Source organism: Neodiprion pinetum, chromosome 4, assembly GCF_021155775.2.
Source record: "Neodiprion pinetum isolate iyNeoPine1 chromosome 4, iyNeoPine1.2, whole genome shotgun sequence".
NCBI classification, from domain to species: Eukaryota; Metazoa; Arthropoda; class Insecta; order Hymenoptera; family Diprionidae; genus Neodiprion; species Neodiprion pinetum.
The window spans coordinates 32879696-32905195 of NC_060235.2; the positions used below are offsets into that span (position 1 = coordinate 32879696).

The 25500-nt window shown below is 38.7% G+C and overlaps 1 protein-coding gene across 1 annotated transcript in view; it reads right to left on the reverse strand.

Annotated features, from left to right (window-relative positions):
* The window catches only part of emp (epithelial membrane protein), a 28284-nt gene extending 3889 nt beyond the window's left edge, over window positions 1–24395 (reverse strand). Inside the window, exons 1-5 of the mRNA XM_046623423.2 lie at window positions 23624–24395; window positions 10047–10384; window positions 6940–7437; window positions 6171–6369; window positions 2798–3006 (exon numbers count right to left, since the gene is read on the reverse strand). Coding sequence (XP_046479379.1) covers window positions 2798–3006; window positions 6171–6369; window positions 6940–7437; window positions 10047–10384; window positions 23624–23681 — 1302 coding nt within the window. The 5' untranslated portion in view covers window positions 23682–24395. The remainder of the gene's footprint in view (window positions 1–2797; window positions 3007–6170; window positions 6370–6939; window positions 7438–10046; window positions 10385–23623) is intronic.
* Between the last annotated feature and the right edge of the window lie 1105 nt (window positions 24396–25500).

The window sequence follows — 25500 nt, forward strand, 5'->3', positions numbered from 1 at the left end:
TCGTTTTGAGTATATTTAACATTCATTATCAGCTGTTATGTATTACGATAAAAGATGCGATTTTAAGAACATCACCAATCGAAGTCTAATACGATGAAAATATTATTATATACGAATAATTCGATGATAAAGAAAAGAAAGGATATACGAGCTTTTTTACATCTCTGGCTTGATAAGTATTTGACTCACGGAGATGCGAAATTGCACATATAAGTATATATGCCTATGTAGGAGAGACAGGAGATGTAAAAACAAGTTTTATTAACGAGCCGTCAGTTTTATTTTGCGAATTATTATCGATTATTGAGAGAAAAAAAATGACCACTGCCAGACTGTTATAAAACGACTCGTTTTGGGAATTTAAACAACTATTCCAATGTCGACTCGAGTCATAAATATAAAATGAAGACCAAGATAGTAGTCTCAAGGAATCATATCACGCTGAGAATTAAAACACTGGTACGAATTTTACTGCAAAGGTAAATATTGCAGAAAGTATAAATTCTTCTCTGTTAGTCCAACTCGCTTATCTAATGATACCGTATAGTAACAATCGATCATAGGCTGTGGTTAGTAATCGGTGTACTTTATAGTTAACTACGAATCGTAATGCCTCTGATTGTGAGACCGGAATGATGTAATGTAAGATTATCGGCGTATTAGGCTTACATAATAAGTCCCGAGTAATTAGTATTCGTAATTACCACTGCAGAAGCATCAATGATTTTAATAGTTGACAATAATGCGTTGGCAAAACGTTTAATGCACATCATAAATTGGCAGAAGTAGCTGTTTTTACTCGTTCACATGAGAAAATTATTTTTTTCTGCCTTTCTTGGTTGTTGTTTTTGATTCATTACCGACTGCATACGCTAATAAACCATTCCGCTTTATTATTAATTAGAAGATACTTCAGAGAGTTCTACGAGTGATTATACGTTGCGATCGTTCGACATTGCCGCGACCTTGGAATCGGTATTATAAGTAATTTATTCGTCATCGATTCAATCGCACATTTATCGTTAACAACCAAGGATAAACAGTTTGTGGCAAATGATAAGTTCCTTGTCAGCTTCAAGTACTGTGCAAATAATTCTCGCTGTTTTTACAACATATTCATGCCACGGCATTTCTCCTTTTATCTTCTTTTTCTTTTACTTTATTCTTTATTCCGTAGGGAAGTTGATGGCAAAATCTCGAGTCGTGAGTCTTCATGAGACCGTCGTGCGTGATAAGGCGAAATTAACAACCGGTTCATCAAGAGCGGCGTCGAGTCGAGGACCGCGTTTCAAGTATCCCACCGTAAATCACGACACATATTCAGAATAAATGAAGAGAATGTTTTACTTTGCTCAACGCGTGTCTCGGGAACGTTCGGAAAGAGATTTGCCAAGCATAATTGGAAAGATGAAACTCGAGATTATCACTGCAATCAATTTTCACGTCAAGTTTTTAAATTAAAAATGAAGTACAAGAAAAAAATCGATGCACACTTTTGAACAGATATCATTCCCACTTTCCGATGATCGTTTAAACGAAACACGACGGATTAGAAACTGGTTTGAAATCACTTATGGAAGGTGCAGGAACTCGTTTGTGATCGACTCGTTTTTGAATCAAGATTCTTGCAATACCGCGCAGAGTATAGTAACACGCAAACGAACCCCGGTATATACAAATGATGGATCGATCAAGCTCCGGAGTTGATATTATTTCCAGATAATGATCGTCATAAAAGGGGGACATAATAAATGAAAAAAAGGCAGAGCAATAAAACATCGAAGCAAGATTATTTTAAGAAGATTCCTTAACGGACAATGAATTCCTTTCCATATAGTAACTTTGCCGAATAGAAACCTGGCCTGATAAATAAATTCCGCATGAGTAAATCCAGACGAACATCGTTCGTTTGTCGACCAATTTTTGTATTCTTCTTCATTTTGTTGCTTCAAACTTGAAAATTATTTGCAGACACGTACAATGAATAAGCATAGCTTGTCTATGGTTGAGAGTTAGGCCCCCATTCATTAATCGGGGAAAAGATCGTACGAATCATTAGCATAACGGTTAAGACTATTAAGAGGGTTTTAACTCGATGTAATTTCGCCGCAAAACCGCTTTTGTACCATGCGGTAAATAGAAAATCATCTCGTTTGTAAGACTATGAGAAACGCGTTTACACAAAGGCAGTACATTACAAATTTGTATAAAGAGCAGAGAAATAATAAGTAATTATATGCAATTAGGTCAGTGCAAGTTGACGTATCGGATAGATAACGTATATACAACATTCATCGAATAAATTTTTCTCCAGAAATAAAATTTACCATCCTACAATATCAAGTGGAGAATATTTTTAAACAAAAGGTTCAATTTCGTAAAACGCGCGATCAGATTATTAAAAAAACAAATTGATCTACGAAGAAAAAAATTTTTTTATTCAAATCTTCATTTTATTGATTTTAATGACGTAAATACTTTGCAGTGCTTTTATGGTCAACCGGTTAATTCACCTTCGACATATTACTTGTATATATAATATGTATATAGGTACGAATTGGTACACCAAATGTAACGGTCCCTATTATAATTTCGTCCCAGATTTATGCGAGGTGAACGTAGAAAGAGTTCGATCGATAAGTAAAAATTGGCAATATATGATTCGTTCATCGATCCGTGCATTAAACTTTCCACATTTATCGAAACATCCGAAATGTTTATTTAATTTCTGATCATTAACGTAGGTGCCGAGGAGCGTTAGTGTTAATTACAGTGAAACAACGATGGTTGAACTTACGTCGTCGAACCACATGATCGGAAACACGATGTCGGGGAAGGTAGCGACTTGTTTAATGTCGCTCACCTGGCTGACGGCCAGATTTATCTGTACACGAGCCCTGGCTCTCAGGGCTGTACCCATGTTGGGTTGAACATCGATGAAGAGCTGGTGTTTATCAGCTTCACCAGGCGAAATCCCCGTAACTGCCTCTCGCAGCATCGGATCGGCTGTAACAAGAGATGCCAAATTATTCGTCAATGTAAGACTACGCACACGTATTCAACGTGTAATTACATTATGAAGCATAAATGTATATATAATATATGTGTTTATATATGTATACGAATTAAACGAGGCAATCGAATGTTCGATGTTATTTATGTTAATTCTTTTAAAATCGAGGTCAGCTAAATCCGGTGATTTAATTTTTTCTTTACTGTATTTTACAATAAAATACTACGTGGCGCTTAATTCTTTTTTTTATCCATTTTAAAAGATGTATATTCCGCAAGTGGCATATTATTATTATTATTGGTTTAATTAATATTCTGGATTTGTGCAGCTTTCAGTGGGGTATTTTAAATACACACTTGCACCTGTACAATATCGTTAGCACCGATTGTAATCTATACCACATATTGGTATTGCTGAGGTTGCATAAATTATCACGTTACGCAACATTCCTGAATCTCGTCCATATAGGTATACATACTTATATTTATATATTGCAGCCTATCTATATACCTACGTAATATACTTTCATTTGAAACTTGACCATCGCTGGAATTTCAGGTGAATAGACATCAGAAATAATTTTCATTTCATAGATGTAATTGTACACATATGAACTCTGCGTGAAACAACATAAAAAAAGAGACAAGAAAAAAAGAAATCTAACTTAAACTTAAACCGCATCTATTTTGCAGTATTTGTAAATTCGGATAAATTTGACACTTCATTAATTATCAACAATTTATTCGCGAATTCTTTTGCCTCGTCCGCAACCGTAAAAAACAGTAATCATCTACGACGGTGTGCAATATATACCCAATCAATGACGATGTAAAACGCCTATCAAGTTTATAGCCATACTCACCACTTTTATAAGACATAAATGTTTTTATAATATTTTTATTAACATACGTTGAAAAGGTTAAATATAATATATCACCTAAGCCATTAATTTTACGATACTACGAATTTTCATCTATTTATTAATTACGAAAATTTTTTTCAATTATTAATCATTAACATGTTCATCTTTTTCAAACGTACCACCCGCAGTCCAGATATAAATATTAAAATTAAGATAAGGTCGTACCTACATTGAAATATAATAAATTTATATCCGGAGCCAATGACTGATGAACGAAATATGTTCGTAGCACAATATATTCACAAGCACTCATACTTGATAAGTATACTCGTTCATTTGAATTCATCCGTCGCGTTACGAATGTTCCGTAACCGTAAGCATATAAGTATTCAATTCATAGCTGATATATTATGTCCGCAAGTACGCGACTCGTTCTTTTCGAGGTTGAATGATTTAAAAACGTATATTATAACCTTTAGATATTGCTTTTTTTTTAAACGCACCTGCAGCTCAGCTAGTCGTGAATCTTTCCTGCATCGTGTTAATTTTGAATGAAATTTTTTTTTTTAAACTGGTTAAACTTACCGACGGTTCGGAATTTATTTATGTACCAACATATGCATACGTATAACAATGTAGCTGCTGAGAGAATTTACAATCGTCTCAGAAGAACGAAATTTCCCAGTGAAATTTTTAACCGATTCCCATATATCGCATACACGTACGTACATATATATAATGTACCTGAATGCCACACGCATGTACGCTCGCGATTTCACCGGTTCGTGACGATCATTGCATGGCACAATATATAGAGTAGACACAAGTAGGCGTAGAGAAAGAAAGTAAGAGTGTAACGGCGTGGGCGTCAGATTTAAGAATGAGAAAAAACGAAGAATAAGATAACGAATGCAAAAAAAAAAAGACAAAGAAAAACAATATAACACATTTTGTATCTGAGTATAAGAAGTTCTCACAGTTTACTACAAGTTATAGGCGCAAGTCCCGCTACTTTACAGTATACATATATGCAACTACATACATATAACACAATAATTTATGAGAACGTAGCACTTTTGGATCCCACGCGTGCGAAACAGATACATGAGTTTTGTGTCTTAAGTACATTTCACTGGCGCACAGCTGTTTCTACTTTAATAATAATAGCACACGCGTACTTAATTACGACACAAAATATACTGTATAGTAATAGTAGTAGTAGTAGTAGTAGTAGTAGTAGTAGTAGTAGTAGTAGTAAGTAAAAGAAGCCCCAAGGCGAACGAGAGTTGATTGTCAAGAGTCGGGTGCACCCCGACACATCCGGTAAGAAAAGAATGGTTTCTAAACCGGAAATAGACGGGTATAATATGTAGAGAGAGTGAAACATTTGTGAAAATGATGAGTTCGCTTGCGCTTTTCACGTCTGTTCTACGCAAGCACGCATGTTACGCTGAAATGATTCACTTCCGTTTATAACGTTTTCCGGGAATTATATTTGGCAATATTTGACAAGGACTTTGTCTGACATTCGAGCGTTGACTTGTAGACCGTTTCAAGAACGTCCTCGCAATCTGACGAAACTCACGGTCGTACCGAAATAATTTGAATTAACCGCTTTTACGCGCTTAGGCATAACCTCGTAAACGATTGTAAGGTGTGAGTGCATCTGTGGTACATTCGTTGATATACCATATACCTTAGCATCGTTAATTTCCGTGCATATATACGTGCAATACCCGCAAGCGTTATGGGTGTTGGGTTCTGCTTTCACTACAGGTTAACGTACATTGTACATTACGCCGACGAGGTCGCGTAAGTTTCGCATTCAATTTTTTTCCTTCATTCCTACCTGACGTAATTCAGCCGTATAGGTGTTTCGATTCCCCGACTCACTGAAGAAATTTTAGAACACGTCGTCGAAAGATGAAGGAGATAAAAAGGTGCGAAAAAAAGAAGAGAAGTGGCTAGACATAAGCAGTCAAGGATTTTCGAGTACCTACACTTTGCAGTTTCGAAATTCGACGCCGTATTATATGCGTTTATCAACGATGCATATATCATATGCCAGTGTAATGTTCATTAGTTAATTCGCGTGTATAGATTTCTTGTATATTAGACTTTTTTTAGGCTATAAAAATAACGTAGCGGTGTACGGGAAATTGGCTGTAAGTACGTCGGCGCCAAAGAACGTTTATACCTTATTATATGGGTATGTACCCGCTTTTTATACAAGAAGGTAGATTAAATCTTGGAGAGATTTCGAAAAAAATTAACTACGTGTAAAACTCAACTCACCCAAGTAGAAATGCGGAAAACTGAGAAGAACCGGCGAGTCGTATTGGCAGAGAGACGCGTTGAATGTTCCCTCGGGAGCGCAGGGTGGACCAGCAGGACAGAAGCATTTCTGGGAGGGAACGCGTGACGGAGAAGCGAAGACGTCCGCAGGAGGAACGAATCTGTATCCAGGAACTCCACCCGCGGTCATAACCTCTTGCTGAAAAGGAGGCGATCGATGAATAAAAGGACTGTAGAATAATCGTAGCCGCAAAGAAAATCGAAACAGTAGCATTGACTGCGCAGTCAGCCGAGTTGGCAATGGGCTAGGGAGTTCTGGTGTCGTAAATTGGTAGCCCTGACGTAATCCGTACGCGTGAGAGTACAAAGTAAAAGAAGTGAATTTCGCAGGCTGAATTCTCGGTCATTAGAATTTAGTTGGAGGTGAAATTATACTCCAGTGACTCTAGCCGTTATTTTGTTTAGCGTGAAATAACATTTGATAACCAACGAGCTTCGAAAACGGGCGTGAAGCAGAAATAAAATTGCAAGCGCGTATGACAGCGGCCATTTTGATTCTGCGAACAATCTTTTCTTCGATAATGCGAACCCAAAATTGTCGTACGTTGTTTGACGCCAAATATTTTCACCGAATGAATGATTATTTGATCAAATGGAAAAGTACGAGTGCAGTACTCGCAATTCCCCATAAATACGGCACGTGAGCATCACGCCTGACCCAAGAAGTCACAAGTAACGCAAGAACCAAAGTCGAAGACCCTGTACTGACCTTGAAGACGAGGGGCAAAGCGCGGCAAAGATCCTTGTCGAATACGCGGAGGATCGTGTGCTTCGTGATGTGGGGAGGGAATATGCTGCCGTCACTTCCGGCGACGCTGTCGCAGTGCGGGGTTGACCAGTGTCCGAGTCCCTTCTTGCCGTTCCACCGTTCCACCATTCCGTACTTGGTGATGTCGTCCTGACCCGAAAAGATAGTGTAGAGATCCGGCGCGGTCCCGTTCTTGTTGTACAGTAAGCCAAACTGGTCGTAGGGCAGCTTCTGCTCCTTAGGGACGACGTCCTTCGCCAACTTGAGCAACGGATCTTCGTAGCCCCAAAGCAGCTGGCCGACCGAGACCTCGACGAATGGCTTTATCTTCAGGATGTCCATTATCGAGGCCATTGCCAGACGCAGGAAACGCGCTGCGTGTCGCGACTGACTCGTTGCTGAGAGCATCGGGATGTTCGGAACGACGACCAGATCGTCCTCGGAACCAGCCGAGAGCTCCTGCATTGAAAAACATGACTAGATTGGTCAAACGGATGTGTTCGATCTTTGGAATTAACTTAGAGGATGCTGTAGTTAGTGTTTACCGACCGAGTAAAACGTCACCCAACTTTTGTTGTTATCAAAGCCTAACGCATCACTTACGTTAGAATAACGTAGGTAGACAAGTTCTACTACGGCTAATACTGAGTAGAAATATCCAAAACCTTTTTCTTTCATGCGAGAATAACAACATTCAATGTATTTCTTTAATTAGTAGCAAGGCAGTTAGAGAAACAGATTCCCTGGCATTAAATAAACATTTGTTTTTCCTTGTTTGTTGTGTTCGGCATTGCATGTAGAATTACGATAGCTGCGACTATTTTGGGTGAACAATGGTCGAATGATAGTTGAAATAAAGACATTTTCGTCGGTCGGTAAAATACAATAGCAATATTTTTTGCAACGAGTACAGCGGCAATTTGACGATTGTTACATGCACACGACTTACGAATACAATTGTTAATAAAATCGAAAATTCTGAACTTCGGATGCAGGTGATCCTCGATTCAGGTGTGACGAAAAAATTATCTTGATACATTTTTTTCTTGTCACGATCGATTTTTATTTTCTCTAATACTCACGACGTGTATTCATTTACATACGTATACATCAGACTATATCGGAATTATTTATTTATTTTTTTTTTTAAATTCAAGTTGCAACTATTGTTTCAAGTAACGAAAAAATAATGCTGTCAAAGTCTCGGCTCTTAATATTAATATTTAGAAAAGTGTCATCGCGATTTTCTATTATCAATTTCAATTACACAGGAAACATTTTGTTTAATTTTGGAATTTTTGTATTCGTCAACGCATTAGTGTACTGATAGGACCATAACGTATTTTTGGACAGCGTTCAATTCCCTACAAAAATACGTTCTAGCCTTATCAGTATACTCATACGTTGACGGGTTATAAGATTCCAAAATTTTTTTAAAAAATAATGAAATTTTTCTCTTTAATACGTAGCTGTGAATTATAACACGACAATAAGGAAAAAGACTCGTGTAATAATTTCGTGAAATCTGAGTATCTACATCGCCGCAGGTTCAAGGTTCACGCAGAGTAATTGGCGAGAGTAAAAAGTGGCTAGTCATATACGGGCAGCGCTAATTTCTTATTTAAATTCGGCGAAACTTCTGTCGGAAGGAAAAGTATAATAAACAACAAACTGAGAAAATGTCGTAGCTAAGTTTAAAGTAGTAGGGCGTTGCAAACCTTGCACATACTTATAAGGTTATATTAAGGAAACGAGATGTCCAATTACGGCGTAAGATTTGTCGTATAATATGCTGCTGCTTGATACTATCGCTGTAATGAATTAGTTTGCAGAACCGAGTTTTGTTCTGTAATTAAAAAAATTCGTCTCATGATCCATCCGTAGACGTTAAACTGGCGAACAGAACCGCGTGATGAAACGAACCGCAGAGATTTGCTGCACGCTTTGCTGATCGACGCGTAAGATATCGAAATTGAGTCTAGCAATTCATTCGCTTCTCGTACGACGAGCATAAACGATCAATTATGCAATTGCAGCCAAGTTGCACGACGGTCATATTTTTTTCCATCTCGGATTTTACCACCGAATATTGCAGGCCTTTAAATGACTCGTGTTATAGTCTTGCGGCAACAATTCGACATTGTGACATATTGGGCTGACTTAAGAGCACAGGTCGTCGTTTAGCGATGGAGTTACGACAGAAAATGTGTAAATTATTTCACCGGTCAATATTTTAGGCCTGCATATGGTCGCCGGCGTGGTTCTGAAGTAGGTGAAAAACGAAACGAGCAATATTCCGCAATAAGGTAATCCTCGGGATCGTTGAATTATTCCACGTAATTTAGCAACGCGCGTCAAACATTTCGCAAATCGCATATCCAATATTAATTTAATCTTCTCGCAAGTGCATTCTTTCTTTTCTGCGTATATTTTTATTTCTATAACACCATACCGACGTTTGTCAATGACAGCAAAATATTTTTACAGCAAATCAAGCGCGAGTTGAAGAAAAGAAGTGTTTGCACAGATCCGTACATATCAAAACAGAGTACAATGAATCACACCTCGCTATTGTTTCTCTTTTCATTGTTCCCCAGGTATATTTGCATTGCTTGGAAACACAGTCGACACTGAAGATTGCCAAATTACGCACTCTGTTCACGACTTGTTATTTGCATCGTTGATTTTCCATTAGTGGTAGCCAAAGAGTGCGTAAGAATCAGCCGAATTCCAAACTTACTCATGCCTATGTATCGTTGATTTATTCCTTAATGAATGAACGATTGCAGCGAAAAATCGATAAATTTTTCATTCATTTTATGACGAAACAGATTGATTTAAAAATAATAACTGATATGCAAGCTTTTGTTTATAATTCGAAAATATTTCCTATCCTTGTATTTTTCAAAAAAGATAGAAAGAGAAGCTCAGGAATGTAAATAATAACTTGACGATAAGGATTATACCAACAATATACGTCTACCTTGTAATAAAATTAATGAAAAATCGATATCGATTTTCGGCCAACCGCGACTTATTCCAAGTAAAATTTGAGTGCAAGAACTAACCGGGGCGAACTCGAACTCCTTTCTTATTTTGTAAGTAACGGTGTCGTTGTTGTTGAACTTGACGTCAGCCTTTGACCACCGTTGGATGTAAACGTACGGTCCGAGTTCCTGCAGGGCAGGTTTCTCCCCGCTGTTCAAGAACTCGTCGGCATTAGTGACGTTGTAGATGTAGACGGACATTTTAGGCCTCACCGGGGGTTCCTTCCACCATCCAAAAGCCCGTCCGCCGTCCCGGAGGGCGACTTCCCTGTCGACGAGAGCGTCGACGATCTTCGGGAAAAGCGTCGCAAGAACGGCGCCAATTATTATGAGGAGAACGCCGACAGCCACGGCTGCCCCTGAAAAATAAAACGGTATCCATTATAGTGAGTGAGCCTTGGGTTTGATTTAGTGGGATTATGGGTCGTCGGCTTCCGCATGCCTCGAGAATCCGCAGACCCAAGATGCGTGAAATTTTTCACAGCTATTCCGCCTGAGTGCGGCAGCTGTAGGCGGAAATTAAGACGCGATGTCGGGTATTTAAGCGCCAGCAGCGGCTGCTTCTCCGCGTACGAAAAAAGTGCTGTCGGGATCGACGAGAGGACAATAAACCGGAGATTAATTATATGAGGATAAAAAAGAACAACGACGTCACGAACGATGTTCGCAGAGCTTTACGTATGTATCCGCATTCAAAAACCGGTATGAAGAACCTACCTGTATGTGTATGCCAAATATTCTGATCGTTTTACAGTCCATTATGGAATCAAGTGATGTGCTATTTATCGTTAGTCCCACGTTAAATGCCAAGCGTTGTACTACACCTATTCCATCTAGGAGGTAAAGTAGTGTGTGGACTGTAAACGCCTTTGCAGACTGTAATTATTGTCAACACGCAATATCGCTTGGGTTAAAAAACTCGAAACTTATCGCCTTGCGACATAATGCGAAATGGTACGACAATCAGCATATATACTTTATACGTTAATATAATGCAAGAATGTTTTGTATAAATTATAGTTTGCGGTTAACCGAAAAAAAGTATGAAACACGCGCCTCCTGCGGTTGATCCGCCGGTTCCATTTGTAGCGGATGCACGTAAACCAATTCGTCGCACGACTGTGGAAAGTTCAGAAATTTAGGGAAACTTGCGTTTCCTTGTTTGTTAAACTTGAAAAATGAATTTCGTAGCGTCAACAAACCTCGAAGTATATTGCTAGGCCGATAATTGACGAATCATAACGGGAAATTCTTTTACATTTCATGCATCGCGTGATTTAGAATATAATCTGTTCCCAAGCTGTTACTTTTTTTAGACGAGATATATTTCATGATTGTAGAGCACTGTGATCAGTGGATAAAAACAAATTTCACTCATTTTCGAGATTGTATTCGGATCGATGAATTCTTTCGAAAGCCTATACGATATGTAAAGAAAAAATATTATCACAACTCTAGAGAAAACTTATCCACAGAATTAATCTTAACAAAATACTGCAATGAATATTTATTCTCTCTTCACATTCGTACGTACTATGTATATCAACCGGAATCAAATCGTCAAATTCAAATATCAAATTGCCTAAAGGCAATCATATAGCAATACACAAATATATAACCCAAGTTAACGACGTGTCTTGACGATCTAACGATGATGATTGTTAAACCAATGTGCGCATTGAAATTTATTATTCTTATCCGACTCTACGCTACATTAGCACCGCCAGCTCACAAGGGAACCGCCTAACCCCTGACAAACGGATTTCGATCTTTTTCAGGTATGTTGTAAAGCGACCCAACCATAGTACCAGGCTACCGGCATTTCCTTCATTACCGCCTGGTTTTCGAGAAAATTGAGTGTGAAGTTCGACGCGTACTTTATACCTAAGTATATGTGTAACGTTCACCGATCCTCGAATCAGCGAATGTAGCGCAGTTGGCTAGGTTTACCGATCGCCCACCGGCAATCCGAGGTTCAAATCCAACTCTGGGCGAGTTTTTTTTTTTTTTTTTCTTTATTCACGGTGCAAAATATTACTTTACAAATTTGACAATGCAAAATTATTTAATAACGCCAAATAACCTTTGCGTTAAAAATCACTTTCGTCGCTAAATAAATTACAATCACGTAGTTGATGTCGAAAAATTAATTTTCATCGATTACGATTGCACGTGTTACATTCATTATTCACTGTCAGTATCATTGGTATCGCTTGCTCCACAGAATTCTGGGTGATATACAGCAAAGGACTACGGAACACCACGCACATTTTATAAAACCGACCGCCTTGCACGCACATGGTTCACGCCTATCAGCTCATCCACAGTGATAACTTGTCTTTCCGACAGCATGTGAACAATTTCTTTCTAAATAGCATCTCCCATCGCGATTCAATTGGCGGAAATTTCGTTGGGTTGGTTAGTTTACCCTTCGTTCCTTCGTTGATGTCATTGCTGTCTTATGTTTCGGATACAGTAATTAGAGCACTAACTTGCCCCTCCATCGCACACTCTGATATGATATCGCTCATTGTTCCGGAACAAGACTAGACGTTTCTTCGGAGAAAATTCGTTGGGGTCAAAGATTAGGGAACAAATAGCAAGGACGTCGAGGGACAAGCCAATCCAGGTAGCAAACTTTCCGTCAAATATTTGAAATTTGAACTGCCAACGGAATACTGCTATCGTATACTCTGTATTTCCATCGTTCCGGAAATTCACTCCAAATGCTTATAATGCAGCACGCGTAATAGCAATCGATGAGAATAAATTTTTCGATATCAAGTACGTGATTGTAATTTATTTAGCAACGAAAATGGAAAAAAAAAAAAAAAAAAAACTCGACCCGAGTTGTCAGGAGTTAGGCGATCCCTCGACGATCTCGTGAATCACCTCGTAATGTGCAGAATTATATTTTCTCGCTAATTTGTACAAATGTAGAGAGAATATACAGCGACAAGAGTCTCACAAGATTTCGAATTTCCGTGCGTCTGAGATTTCACCTCAATATTCTCCTCGACAATTCTATTTGTTTGTTTCTCTTTTTCCTTCATCTCGAATTCATCACGGATATATAGAACCTCTGAACATACGTCCGTAGCCGATGGTATTTACAATGACAATAATAACGGCATAGAAAGGGGTAGGAAGAAAATTAAAAAAAAATAAATAAGCCGTAAACAAGAGTTGTAATTAAAAGAAAAGAGAGAAAAAGTCATCGATAAGCGATACGCTCGAATTTCTCTCACAATCAAACGTCGCGTGATCGACATCGACGACGCCGCGACGATTCGGTTCGTTTACTGCTGCTGCACACCTGCATAATAATTTTCTTGGATTTCAATCAATATTATACCGTGTCTATACTTTTTGCCATTCGTAATTATCTCCGTAGCCTTGGCGGCGGCGGCGGCGGCAAGAGTGAAGGTACCCAGGTGGATGAAATATACCTGGTGAGAGTCCGTTTCAACGAATGTTGAAAAACTACATTCGACCGTTTAAACAGGCACATACAACATATACCTAAAAGCTGCGTACACGCACGATTCCAGCAGCTAGCCGCATTTTCGACGACGAGTCAATCGGTTGTAGGATTGAAGAGAAATAAAAATGTCACATTTATTTTACACTCAATTTCAGTGAAAGTAAAATCCAGAATAATATAAGCAGCAGCAGCAGCAGCAGCAGCGCCGATAATCCGATGGTGATTGCCGCGTTTTCTACCGCGAAATTGCCTCATTTTTGAAAAGCTAGCAGTATTCACGCTACACTGCTGGAGAATTTACTTTCTGTAAACTTAAAATCAACGCGATGAATGTATACGCAAGTCGTAACGGTAAGACTGCACGTAACGTAACCGGGATCGAGAACAATGCTCGAGTGATTCCCGCGGAGCTGCGATTCGCACAAAGTTGTAAGCGTTTTTAATGGAAAATTGCGAAATCAACGAATTAACCGAGTATATTTATTGCACAACGGGAAAAATTTACGGTCAAATTTGAATTATGGTTTGTTTGTTTTTCTATTTTTCTTTAAATTATTCGTACGCATTGTTTGTTGGTTAATTATTTTACGTATATTTGGAACTATCGAATAATTTTCAGACAGCTCGTACTAGTCGTAGAGAGTAGCGGAAAAAACTAAATATATAATAAGTAAAAAAATTTTAGGGCAATTTCGCTGCAACTGAATTCAGCGTATGCTAATCGAATCGAGGAAAATTAAAATGATTCAACGTTACTTGTTGTCAACGAAAAGGAATAAACATTCAAACTGAAGATTCTTTTAATTTCGAATACTTACGAGTTCGGAATCTTATGCAAAATATAATCTAATCGCGCATATTTAGCGTGAGTAGCGGAAAGCATTATACCTCGAGTGATGTGAGCTACTTTCAACAATTTTTACTTTCTAACGAGTACTGTAATATTGAAGTATAGTATAGTTAATCCTCTCAAGTTGTGCAGCAGCTCGCGGGGGGCATTCATGAGAAAGCTTACAACTAGCTCTCGACTGATTCTGCATATTCTGCTACATATTCTGCATATATAGCACATATTCTTTGAATATATAATAAAGTCGGATTCTCCCGCGCATTCATTTCATGCTTGAGAATTCGCAAGAGATAATCACAAATTGCGGTATATAATATGTACCGGAAATGCACACCGGTATATGCGTATACATTTATTTTCTATTCAGTATGAGCGATTAAAAGCATGTAAAGTATAATACGTATCGTGGATCGATTAGGGATTTAAGTGCAGATGTGCAGACGCGTGATGCAAATGTAAATAAGCTGTAATAGTTTATACAGGTATAAAAAATCACGCATTTAATATGAATACGTATATTTATATATGTGCGTTACAGCGACTTTTTCAACCGCATTGACGAAAAGTTCCCCCAGCAAAGCATCTTCGATAAAAATAATCAATTTTCGCAGCGCATAATATATTTGACAGTGCGATTTCGGCTGCACATATAAATTTAATCAAAAATTGCTAGTTATGGAAAATACGATATTAATGTACCATGTTATATATTCAACAGATACCATTGGCATTAAATTTACACAATACTCGATTCAAGGGGTCCGCACGATCGCTCTTAAATTGCATAATGCATAATTATCATTTCGCTTTCCAATCAGTGAAAAATTCCAGTTTCAGCGTAAAAACGCTCATTTTATTCGTTGTATATTTTTAAATGTCCCGAGATTCACAAATATATAATCGGTCTTGTTGTTTTCGAAACGCTGTCCTTCGCTGGACAACTCTACACACACACACACACACACACACACACATACACACTCGGCATGCTAATTCACTTTCAAAGTATTCCGTACACCGTAAATGCATCGCAAGCAAAGCTTACATACAAATTGGTGAAAAAAAATTCCGTCTTTGAAAAAACGTGATTTGAAAATCAAACAACTCTTGCAGCGCGGTTCGATTACTCGCTGCACGCCCATGTAAATTTATTCTTAATCCGAGTATATAAAACTATACAGGTATATAACACAAGCATATAACCGAATTTATTTACCGCGACACGTACACTTCATTGTTTATTTATTTATTTTTTTTTCTTCGATTCCTTTTTTTCTCACTGTCACAAAATTGAACTGCTAAAATAAATTGGGGAACGGCAGAGCTGGAAACTCGGCAAAGATGCGGCTGATCCGAGTAATTACGATGGATAAATGAAAGGTTTTATCCTGTAGTTCGTGGCTCGCGCAGACGTTCGGGATCTCGATTGGGCAAACGATGTTTTACGTAATTTCAAATCGCAATAGGATCTGTGCGGAATTCTCCCGCATCGTGTGAAAGAGTGAAATCGATGTTGTCAGCAGAATCGTTTTTTCCCCGTCTCCATTGTTTTTTTTTTTCCGTTTTTTCTTCTTCATTTACAACAGCACCGGATGGATTAGAATCGCGGAAAATGAGACCGACGAAATAATTATCGCAGACCACAGCCGTATATAACGCGTTAGCGGTAATGAAAATATATTTCCTGTGTAAGATGAAGATATTGCGGTGATATGTAATACCTGCAACTGTGACCCGTGCATTCGTGCCCGTAGCCATCGTGCTGCATTACGCGTCGTTATCGGTCATGGAATATTTCACGTAAACTGCAACGATTGCGAGCGATAGACAAGATTTTCGTGAGTGATAACGAGCGGTCGATACGAAAACCGAAACTTTCATCAACAACCATCATTTTGGAAAAATACTTGAACCGTTATGTACATAAATATATATTACGCGGATGTTTACCTGTGGGCTCATTACAACCATTCCATATTATCGCAAACGCAAGGAAATAACATAGCGTATCTATGTAACGTAATATACGCGGCATAACATATTGAACGTTATGTCACCGCGGTACGTTTCACCTAATTTTCGCTTTTCACACGAGGAATGCGACTTTGATAATGACCATATTACACTGAGACACCGTGTCAAAGATAATAAGTTTGTTTGTTTAAAAACAAGCTTAATCTTGAGTGGAAGTTTTTTATTTTTTATTTTTGTTTTGATTCCTTTTTAGGCGTCGTCTTCGTGTAATCGAATTATCCCATACAACGTGCCGCACGCAGCCGTCAGCCGGGATGCCGGTCAAACAGGATCTGATGTAACGTAAAATACGTTAAAGACCTAGCATATTATACGTAGGTACAAGGATCATACGTAAGAACTCGAGAGGTCCACGAGTCCAGTGACCGAAAGGAAGAGGAAAGAAAAAACTTCCATCGAGTGCTCTCGTAACGTGCATGTTATACCTATGCAAGTGTTATGCTATACACGTGGCTACTTAGGTTCTTATTCAATACGGCCGAATGTGCCGAAAACAGCATTTAAAACACGGCTTTCAACGTCGGGTAATTCGACGATTGTACGATTGTCATTGAATCGGGAGAAATTCCCACCGTACTTGGGATATAATATGTTATTGCAGGGAACGAGGTCGCGACGATTCTGCGTGAATGAAATGAAATGAAATATATGTACATATATATGTATACGATGACAAGAAGAAAGAAAGAAAAAATGGCCAGAAAAGTTTCACGAACGACTTGCAATGCGTGCAAATGTAAATCTTAGAAAATTTTCATTAAAAAAAAAAAGCGACACTCTTGTTACCAACAACGATGAAATTGCAGGCGTTGGACCTTTGTATTAAAATACATTTTTATTATAGTAAACGTTGTATGTAATTGTCGTTAATCGAATAAACCGTGAATCATTTTTTGTCTTTCTGCCGTTGGGAAGTTGACTGTTTCACGCGATTGTTATATGATTTGAACCGTTGGTGACGAGTGATTAATTACAAGTAACCGATGTGTACAATAGGTTTCCGTGCGTCATGAAATAAATTGAATTTTAATGTCACAGCGGCAGCAGCATCGTGTATAGTTAAATATCGCGTATAATATGCCCTGTGTATCAACCACATACAAGCGTATACTTATCGCAATTAACGATCAAATAATTATTACACTAGCGAGGAAAAAACTAGGAACGATCGTGCGAGGAGTTCGTACAGTGTAATTGAGCACGATCGACAAGTTGAAACGAGAAAAAGAAAAACAATAACAAGAAATAAAATAAATAAATATCGCGAATGTATATGTATAAATTGCGGTGGAATTTTTTTTTCACCACTCATCGTTTTTCCGCGATTATAAGTGGGTCAAGTTCTTTCGATACCGCATAGATGCGGCATTGCTCTGGACTGCGAGAATCGACACGCTTTTCGCCACGAATAAATCTCGCACGAGCGGTTTCATTCCCAACAGGATAAACCGCGATTAGAAGATTAGATCCCGGGAAAAAGAAAAGATGGAAGATCGCTTTGCCCGGCGTTAAAGTCCCTGCCTGCAACGAGTGGCGGGGAGAAGCGGAGCGGCGTGATTAGCGTGCCTAATTACATAGAATAAGTCGACCGGCGAATATCGGGGAATATTAATATCACGCCGAGATGGATCACGCGTGTAACCGAAATTGGAGAGAGGCGGGTTATAACTCGAGGTTACTGCCTAGAAATTTATTCTCGACGTGGATTCCGGATATACCGTTATTATCGCCCGGGTAATATAACTGAACATCGTACCTCGAGTCAAGAGAGCATTCGAGTAAAGACACGCACTCACAGATGTCTGTCCGGCTGTATACGCTAATCGCACGCGGGATTTTACAGTTCTTTGTAACCTGCTTGCACAGTATACTGCGGCAACTTCAGATTTCAAAAATTCAAGATGGCGGATCTAACATAACGGACGAAAATTTCGAATTTCATCAAATCCAATAAAACAAAACTCTATGCAAGAGTTTTCGGAGTCGATAATCGGATTTGCTATACTGAATTTTTAAAAACGGATTTCAGATCCGTGATCGGCGAGCCCGAAGACCTCTGGTAATAGTTTTTTCTCGTGAATCGATCGAATTGGAAATTTTCGTCCGCCATATTCGATACGCCATATTGAATTTTCCAAATCCGATTTCACATTCCTAATCACCTACCCCGAAAACTTGTAATTTATGTCAAACGTGTATAAGTAGAGGGATAACTTTCTCAGAAATTAATTATTCTTTCAATTTTCACGATTTTTAATCAATATCCTTCTAACAACAATAATTTATATTATATCGCAATAATTACTCTCGAGTATTGAAAACCAATTAGTACATTATCGGAAAGAACAAAAAAAAACCGTAAAGAAATGTGGTGAAAACTTTTTCAAATATACAAAAAATGGATGTAAAATAAGTGGTAACCATAAGAATACTTGCCACTATGATTCAAAGGGTTGATAGCGTCACGTGACTCGACCCCGTGTGTAAAATCCGGAATTCTGCAGCACGAAAATTCCTCGAGGCTTTCGTATAGTAAGGTCTCAAGATCGTTCGCGTGTATAATGTACTGTACGCTTTATCACACATTTCATACACCCTCTTCACCGCGACGCGACGTGCCTGTACACATTAATCGCAATTTATTCACCGATATAATGTAAGGATGAACATCGCATAGAATAGAAAGTGTCGTTAATTCGAAACCAATCGCGTCATCTGTTTCACGTGAAATAATCACGCAGCTAGTATTTCCTACACCCCGGCGGGACTTTTAAGGGAGCTACCGACCAAATATGTACAACAATTAAGGGGACACCTGGATGAATATGAAAAAATATCCCTTTGTCGAAATTTAGTGTCGAGACTGTGATGATATATACCCGCGTATATCGTACCTTTTGTACAGAAGTTTTCTATAAAGCTCGTCGCTTTCAATTTCTTTGAACTTCATTTTTGTTCGTATATACAATTAATAATTATTTTTCCATCCCTGTTACTAATTGATTTATACGTTAAGTAATCAACAGCCTGGAATCGTCAGAATTACACGATATCTTTAATATACGAAAGTTTATTTATCGATTCGTTGCATGTGATTTTCTAACGGCGGTGTAAAGAAATTCGTGGAGAAGCGTACCTACGACGCGCACGCATTGAAATCAAATTAACATGGCGAAATGCGCAAAATATATCCCATGCAATGCGATCATGATTTCACAACGAACGTTTTATTTTCATTCTGTGTCTCCTGCCTTGTTGTTGTCGTCGTTTCCTTTTTTTTCCTCACCTCTGTTCCCCTCTTTGTGTTTCGTATCGTTTGCACGTGACTTACACCACCCGAGGCTTGCGACAGCCTAAATAATACGTTACGAAACATACCGATTCACGATGGTACAAATATAAAAACGCTCCGAGGAATATCCGTCACAGAACAGCGAAGCTATTTTCATTAACCCGTGGAAAAGAAATATTTGATCAACGATTTAATCGCCTCTTGCCTGCAGACGGCTAACTGTCAATTATCAGAAATTGTAATGTATCTAACGATTACTTTTTTTTCACAAGTGCATCTTCGATCGGATTTCACTTGTGGAAGTGGAATGATTCGAGTTACAAGCAGGAAGACGAAATCGTCAAAGGTGTGAAACATTCAGAATTGCCAATGCAAATTGACTGCGTTTCGCAGGCTTATGATAATTAATCATAAGGACGTCATTTCTACATGAATATATCTATAGAAGCATGGAGGATTCGTCCACTAGACGTTATATACATGTACGAGTAAAAGGGTGATGCCGAATTTATCACAGATCAAGATCACCGTTTGAACTCCAACGAAATTGCGGTGTTTCAATATTTTATGTCGCGGTTGTATTTTTTTCGTATTTTATTTCTTTGATTTCATTCGTTGAAATGAGGTTCGAAATCTCAAAAGTCGGTTGACTTTCACTACGGAGAACTAATTCTTTGGTGAGGAATTACATTTCTCCGGAATCGTGCACCCGTTTATAAGTGTTCTAGCTACTGGTGCTTATACGAAACGTAAGACAGGGACAACAGATGTGGAAATTTCGATCACGCATAATGCGAGTTATTATCGAGGAAAATATTTGTGCCGAGTCAGGGAAAAAACTCAGTTTCTCAACAGTGGTTCGATTTCTTAATTACTAATTTAGCGCGCTCATCGAACATTAATTTTAGCTCACATTTACTCGGAGAAAAAAAAAACGTTTACGCAGAAAAGCTTGCAGAAATTAAATGGAGAGTGAAAAAAGATTTTGGTGTAAAATGTACGACAAAGTAAAGTGATTACAATATATATATATATATATATATATATGTTTATATTAATATCGTAATACTTAGCTAGCGCAATTACATACGATTTTAATTTACGTCATGCGCGATGATGACGGCGTTACGTTGGACTGCAAATTTCATTGCTTATACATATACAGCTAAGTTGACCCCGTTAACCCTTTGAGTCACACATTATTGTGCTGACAATGAGTCAACTTTTACAACAAGATAGTATCCTATGATTTTTGGTGTTGCAGATTACGAATCGGAAATCAGATTGCAAAAATTCAAAACGGCGTGTCCAATATGGCGGACGAAAATTTCAATTTTAGTCAAATCCGGTGGAAAAACTCTATGCAGGGATTTTCGGAGTCGCTGATTGCATTCGCTATACTGAATATGCAAAATCTGATTCCACATTTGTAATCAGCAGCCGCGAAAACCCATGGACAGAGTTTCTTCTCCGAATTCCATCGAATTTGAAATTTTTTTCCGGCATAATAGATCCGCCATTTTGAATGTTTAAATTCAATTTCAGATTCGTAATGAGCGACCTCAAAAACTTACAAGTTATCTAAACCATGTATTAACTTTCTCGGAAATGCATTATTCCTTCAATGTTCACGATTTTGTTCGATCAATTTGTTTCTAACAATAATAATTTACATTGTATCGCAATAATTACTCTCGAATATTGAAAACCTGTCGAAATACTTCCAGAAGTAGTGAAAAACCGCAAAAAAAAATATATTGAAAAGTTATTTAAATATACAGTGGGTATAAAATAGGTGGTAAGAATACTTACCACTATGACTCAAAGGGTTAAACCACGACACTGTTGCGTGCATAGAGTGACAGAGGCGTTAATTAAATAAAAGGAAACCACGAAATGGTATAGTATAAAATTCCGCAAAAAAAAAAAAAAATTCGGACATCTCATTTGATGTGTCTCTTGCACGAAGAGCCAGCTGCCCTCTCTCGACGTGAAAGTTTTTATCTTTACGCCTACTTTTAATCTGGCAAATTTGATTCACCGTTTTCTTTAAATTCGCCATCTACTCCGATCGCTTAAACGCCACATCTCGCCTGTCTCTCGAACACTTTTTCGCGTTTTCTCTAGGAAGTATAACAAACATGCATATACATACCTACGTATAATATTAATATGTGTGCAGGCAGGTACATACACATGTATTTTCGTACGTACGTACAACGCATCAACGAGTAACGGCTGCACAAATAAACTCGGACCCATCATACAGTTTTATTCAACTTGGGCTCTACTTTCTAAAATCCTGTGCTCAAACTCCTCGCATATTATATACAACATAGTACCGCATAGGTATATATTACGTATAATATAAGTTCGTAAACCGCGGAGCTATAATATGGACATTTGTTGTAAAAAAAAAAAATGACACACACACAAATTATAACGTAGATATTCATCTACCGAAAGTAAGCCAAATCTTCCGAAATACAATATCTAATTCTACCGTAAAATTCCTCGAAAGTGATTTCTTTTTTCCTTTCCCGTTGTAATCTAATTTTTATCTGTAACCGGAAACGGTGGAAAAATTTTCCGAAGAGGACAGAAAAAAAAAGAATTTCCTCTGAATAATACGTGTGGGGAAAAAAAAATTACGACTTTACAGATGTTGCAATGCTGGCAGACGGTCGGTTTAAACAAAGGGCGGTGACTGACCAAAGAAGGAAACTCCGATCGTCAGGCACGATTGCTAGTCGTTACACGCAAGTCAGCCTTGGCGGAATGCAGTTTGTAAAGTATGCCTACATGTGTCGCACACTCATTACATACGCGTATTATGGTCATTACGTACGGAGAGAAGAGATAGTGTGCACCTGAAACGCGGCAATATCGGTATGCCGTACACTTATGGGGTACCCTGTACATACTCATGAAAATTCGATTTTTCTGCAAATAAATTACTCAGTCGATACTGAGGATAAATTGAATTGCTACCGAGCTTCCTTCAAGACTTAGAAAATTTTTGGTTGAGTGACGTTAATCGATGCTTCTCCGCTCGTTAACTGCCCGAGGAAAGTTCCGGTTTGAAGGGAAATTCCTCACCCCGTATAGTTGGGTGGGTTTTTTTCCATCATATTTCTCGGTTACAAGGTAGTAATGTTACAGCTCTTACTGCACGCGACAATCGAGACCAGACTGCTCGATAAGCTTTGGCGTGAAATGAAACTCGTGTTTCAAACCGAGCAACGTATAATATGATCTATATGTACTACAGCGTGCCACATGTGAGCGTAACGCAGGTATTCAATGCTCCTGATTTTCGAAGTTGTGCTTGATGCCGTGTATACGTAAGCGCACGATGTTTTATAACTGGTGAACGCGGTTATCGGGATTCGTGTATGTAATATACTTGTAACACGCATTTTCACCTTGGAAATATTTACAGGTAAAACGTGTGCCGCTGATGGATGATTGGGCATAACCGATTCGCGACGATGCCTGTGGAGCGATTTTTCCAATTCGGTTGCCACAGCTTTGACTTTATAGACCGTACAATGTTCGTGTCTCTCGTCCAAACGATAACCTACATTTGTATTATTATCATTATTTATAGTCTAAAAACCGGTAGGCGGTGAAATTTTTCCTTCGATATTTATCGCGATTGGTTTTATGGTTTGTTTCATCTATGTACCTACGATACGTATACCTGTAAAGGATGTTCATTGCATAGGAATATCTTGAAAAATTTCTCTCTCAACGAGACGGGGGATCCTGCGAGAATCGTTTCTCGGATTCGAAACTTAAAATATCGACACTCTCGCATTTCGTCTGACGGAAATATCTTAATGACAAATATATTACAGGTATTAACGTGTACTAGAACAACTTTATCCGATAGAAAATTGTCTGAAAGTACGAAATAAAGAGAGTTTTCTACTTACACCATCGCCTGAGAAATCCGCCCTGGAGTTTGGCGCATATTCCTCTGTGCACCCTCATGTCTGACTACGTTCAACGGTCTCCTTCCACTTTAAGAGTTACAAGCACTGATCCCGGCCCGTCGTACTTCGTTACTTCGTTACTTCGTTAGTTGGTTACTTGGTTACTTGGTTACTTGGTTATTTGGTTACTTTGGTCACTCGACCGAGAGCCCCATACGCACGGCAGCACCTCGAACGTAATACGTACTCCACCGTTACTCCGAAGACATTTACCGGCTCCACAGCTCTCGGGATGGAGAAAGTTCCTCGAGACTTAGTGTACAAGTGTGTCGCGGCAAAGGTGCTCTCTTGCAGCCGCCTGTGAGTTACGAAGCCGAAAGACGCGCGCAAGTCGATTCTTCCACCTTTACTCCGATGATCCACCGGGCGTTATTACCGTTGTCGTCGATCAATTAATTCCTCGTCTCGCAGTCAGTGATTCTGACTCCTTTTTTCAAATATATCGGGCCGATCGGCTCCGACTTTCGTCTCGAATGAATGAATAAATTTTCAAACAGCTTCGATGTTTACTGCGTCGGTTGCCTGGCGTTTGACGGTTGTTTGTTAGCTCGCTCCCTTTTGTTCTTCCCAAACGAACCCCTGTTTTTATTATCCCGGTCTTCGGGCACCCGCGATCCTTTGCCCAAAGTTTTCTTTCCTTCCTCCCGCGCAATCGAGACTGGAAAGCGAGCGATCGGAACGACGGCGGCCCGGACACTAGATAGCCACGGGCTGCTCAGGTGAACAATTTGCCGTCTCCTCCCTTCCACCTGACGACTTGCTCCTCCTCTTCTTTCTCTTTTTCTCCGCACAGCACTCTACGCTCGAAGCTACCAGGGCACAAATTGGTAGGTATGTATGTGGCTCTTGTCTCGGTGAATCGACGCGATCGGGGTGTTCGTGCGGACGTTTACATGCAGCGACGCTATTCCAAAGGGTGCGGATGATTGATCAGGCATCGGAGAAACTTTCTCGGCGCATGCTCGTTGACTCGTCCTTGTTGTTCAAAACCGACAATTATTCCTCCTCGCGGGCAACGATAACGACAATTTTGTTATTTGGATAAGGCATTCGTTTCAGATCCTAATCTCGTATCTATACGTATACATATACCTACGTACACGATAATGTCTTTATTCACTAATGCTTTCAACGTTCTCATAAATCACCGTTTCCCCTTGTCTTCTCTCATCACGTCAAAGTCATCCTGCTAATTCAATTCTCCCGATACAGGATATTGTATAGAACAATTGTAACAACTTTATTTGTACGATTTCACTGGGAAAAATCGATGAAATTCCATATTATGGGTACTTCATTGGTCGTTCGGATCTAGGCATGCGCGGCAGTCCTAGTCAGTGAACCAAATGAACTGCAAATCAGCCTGACGAATCGATTTTGCCATTGTAAGGGTACGCTAAGATAAAAAAAAAAATTTCTTTAACGCGCATCAAACTTTTGGTAGAGCATCTCACGTAGAATATCTTAGCCAAATATGAGTTCTTAGTATTGATATTTAGAGGTATATGTTTTATTTTTTTCACTTTCGATTTAAATAACAGGTAAAAAAAATCAGAAAATATTTGAACTTTTTTTTTTTTTTCCGTAAAAGAACTTGACTTATAAGCTATCTAAACATACACTTTTATAGAAGATATCACGCTCTATGAAAAAAAGTACTGAGATATAATTTTCCTAACTCTAACCGTTTAAAAAATATTCAAGATGACTCGATGTTTATAGGCGAATGTCTCTTAATCGGTCAGAGTTAGGCAAATTCTGTCTCCGTACTTTTTTATAAAGCCTGAAATTTTCTAGAAGAATCTGTACTTATAAGT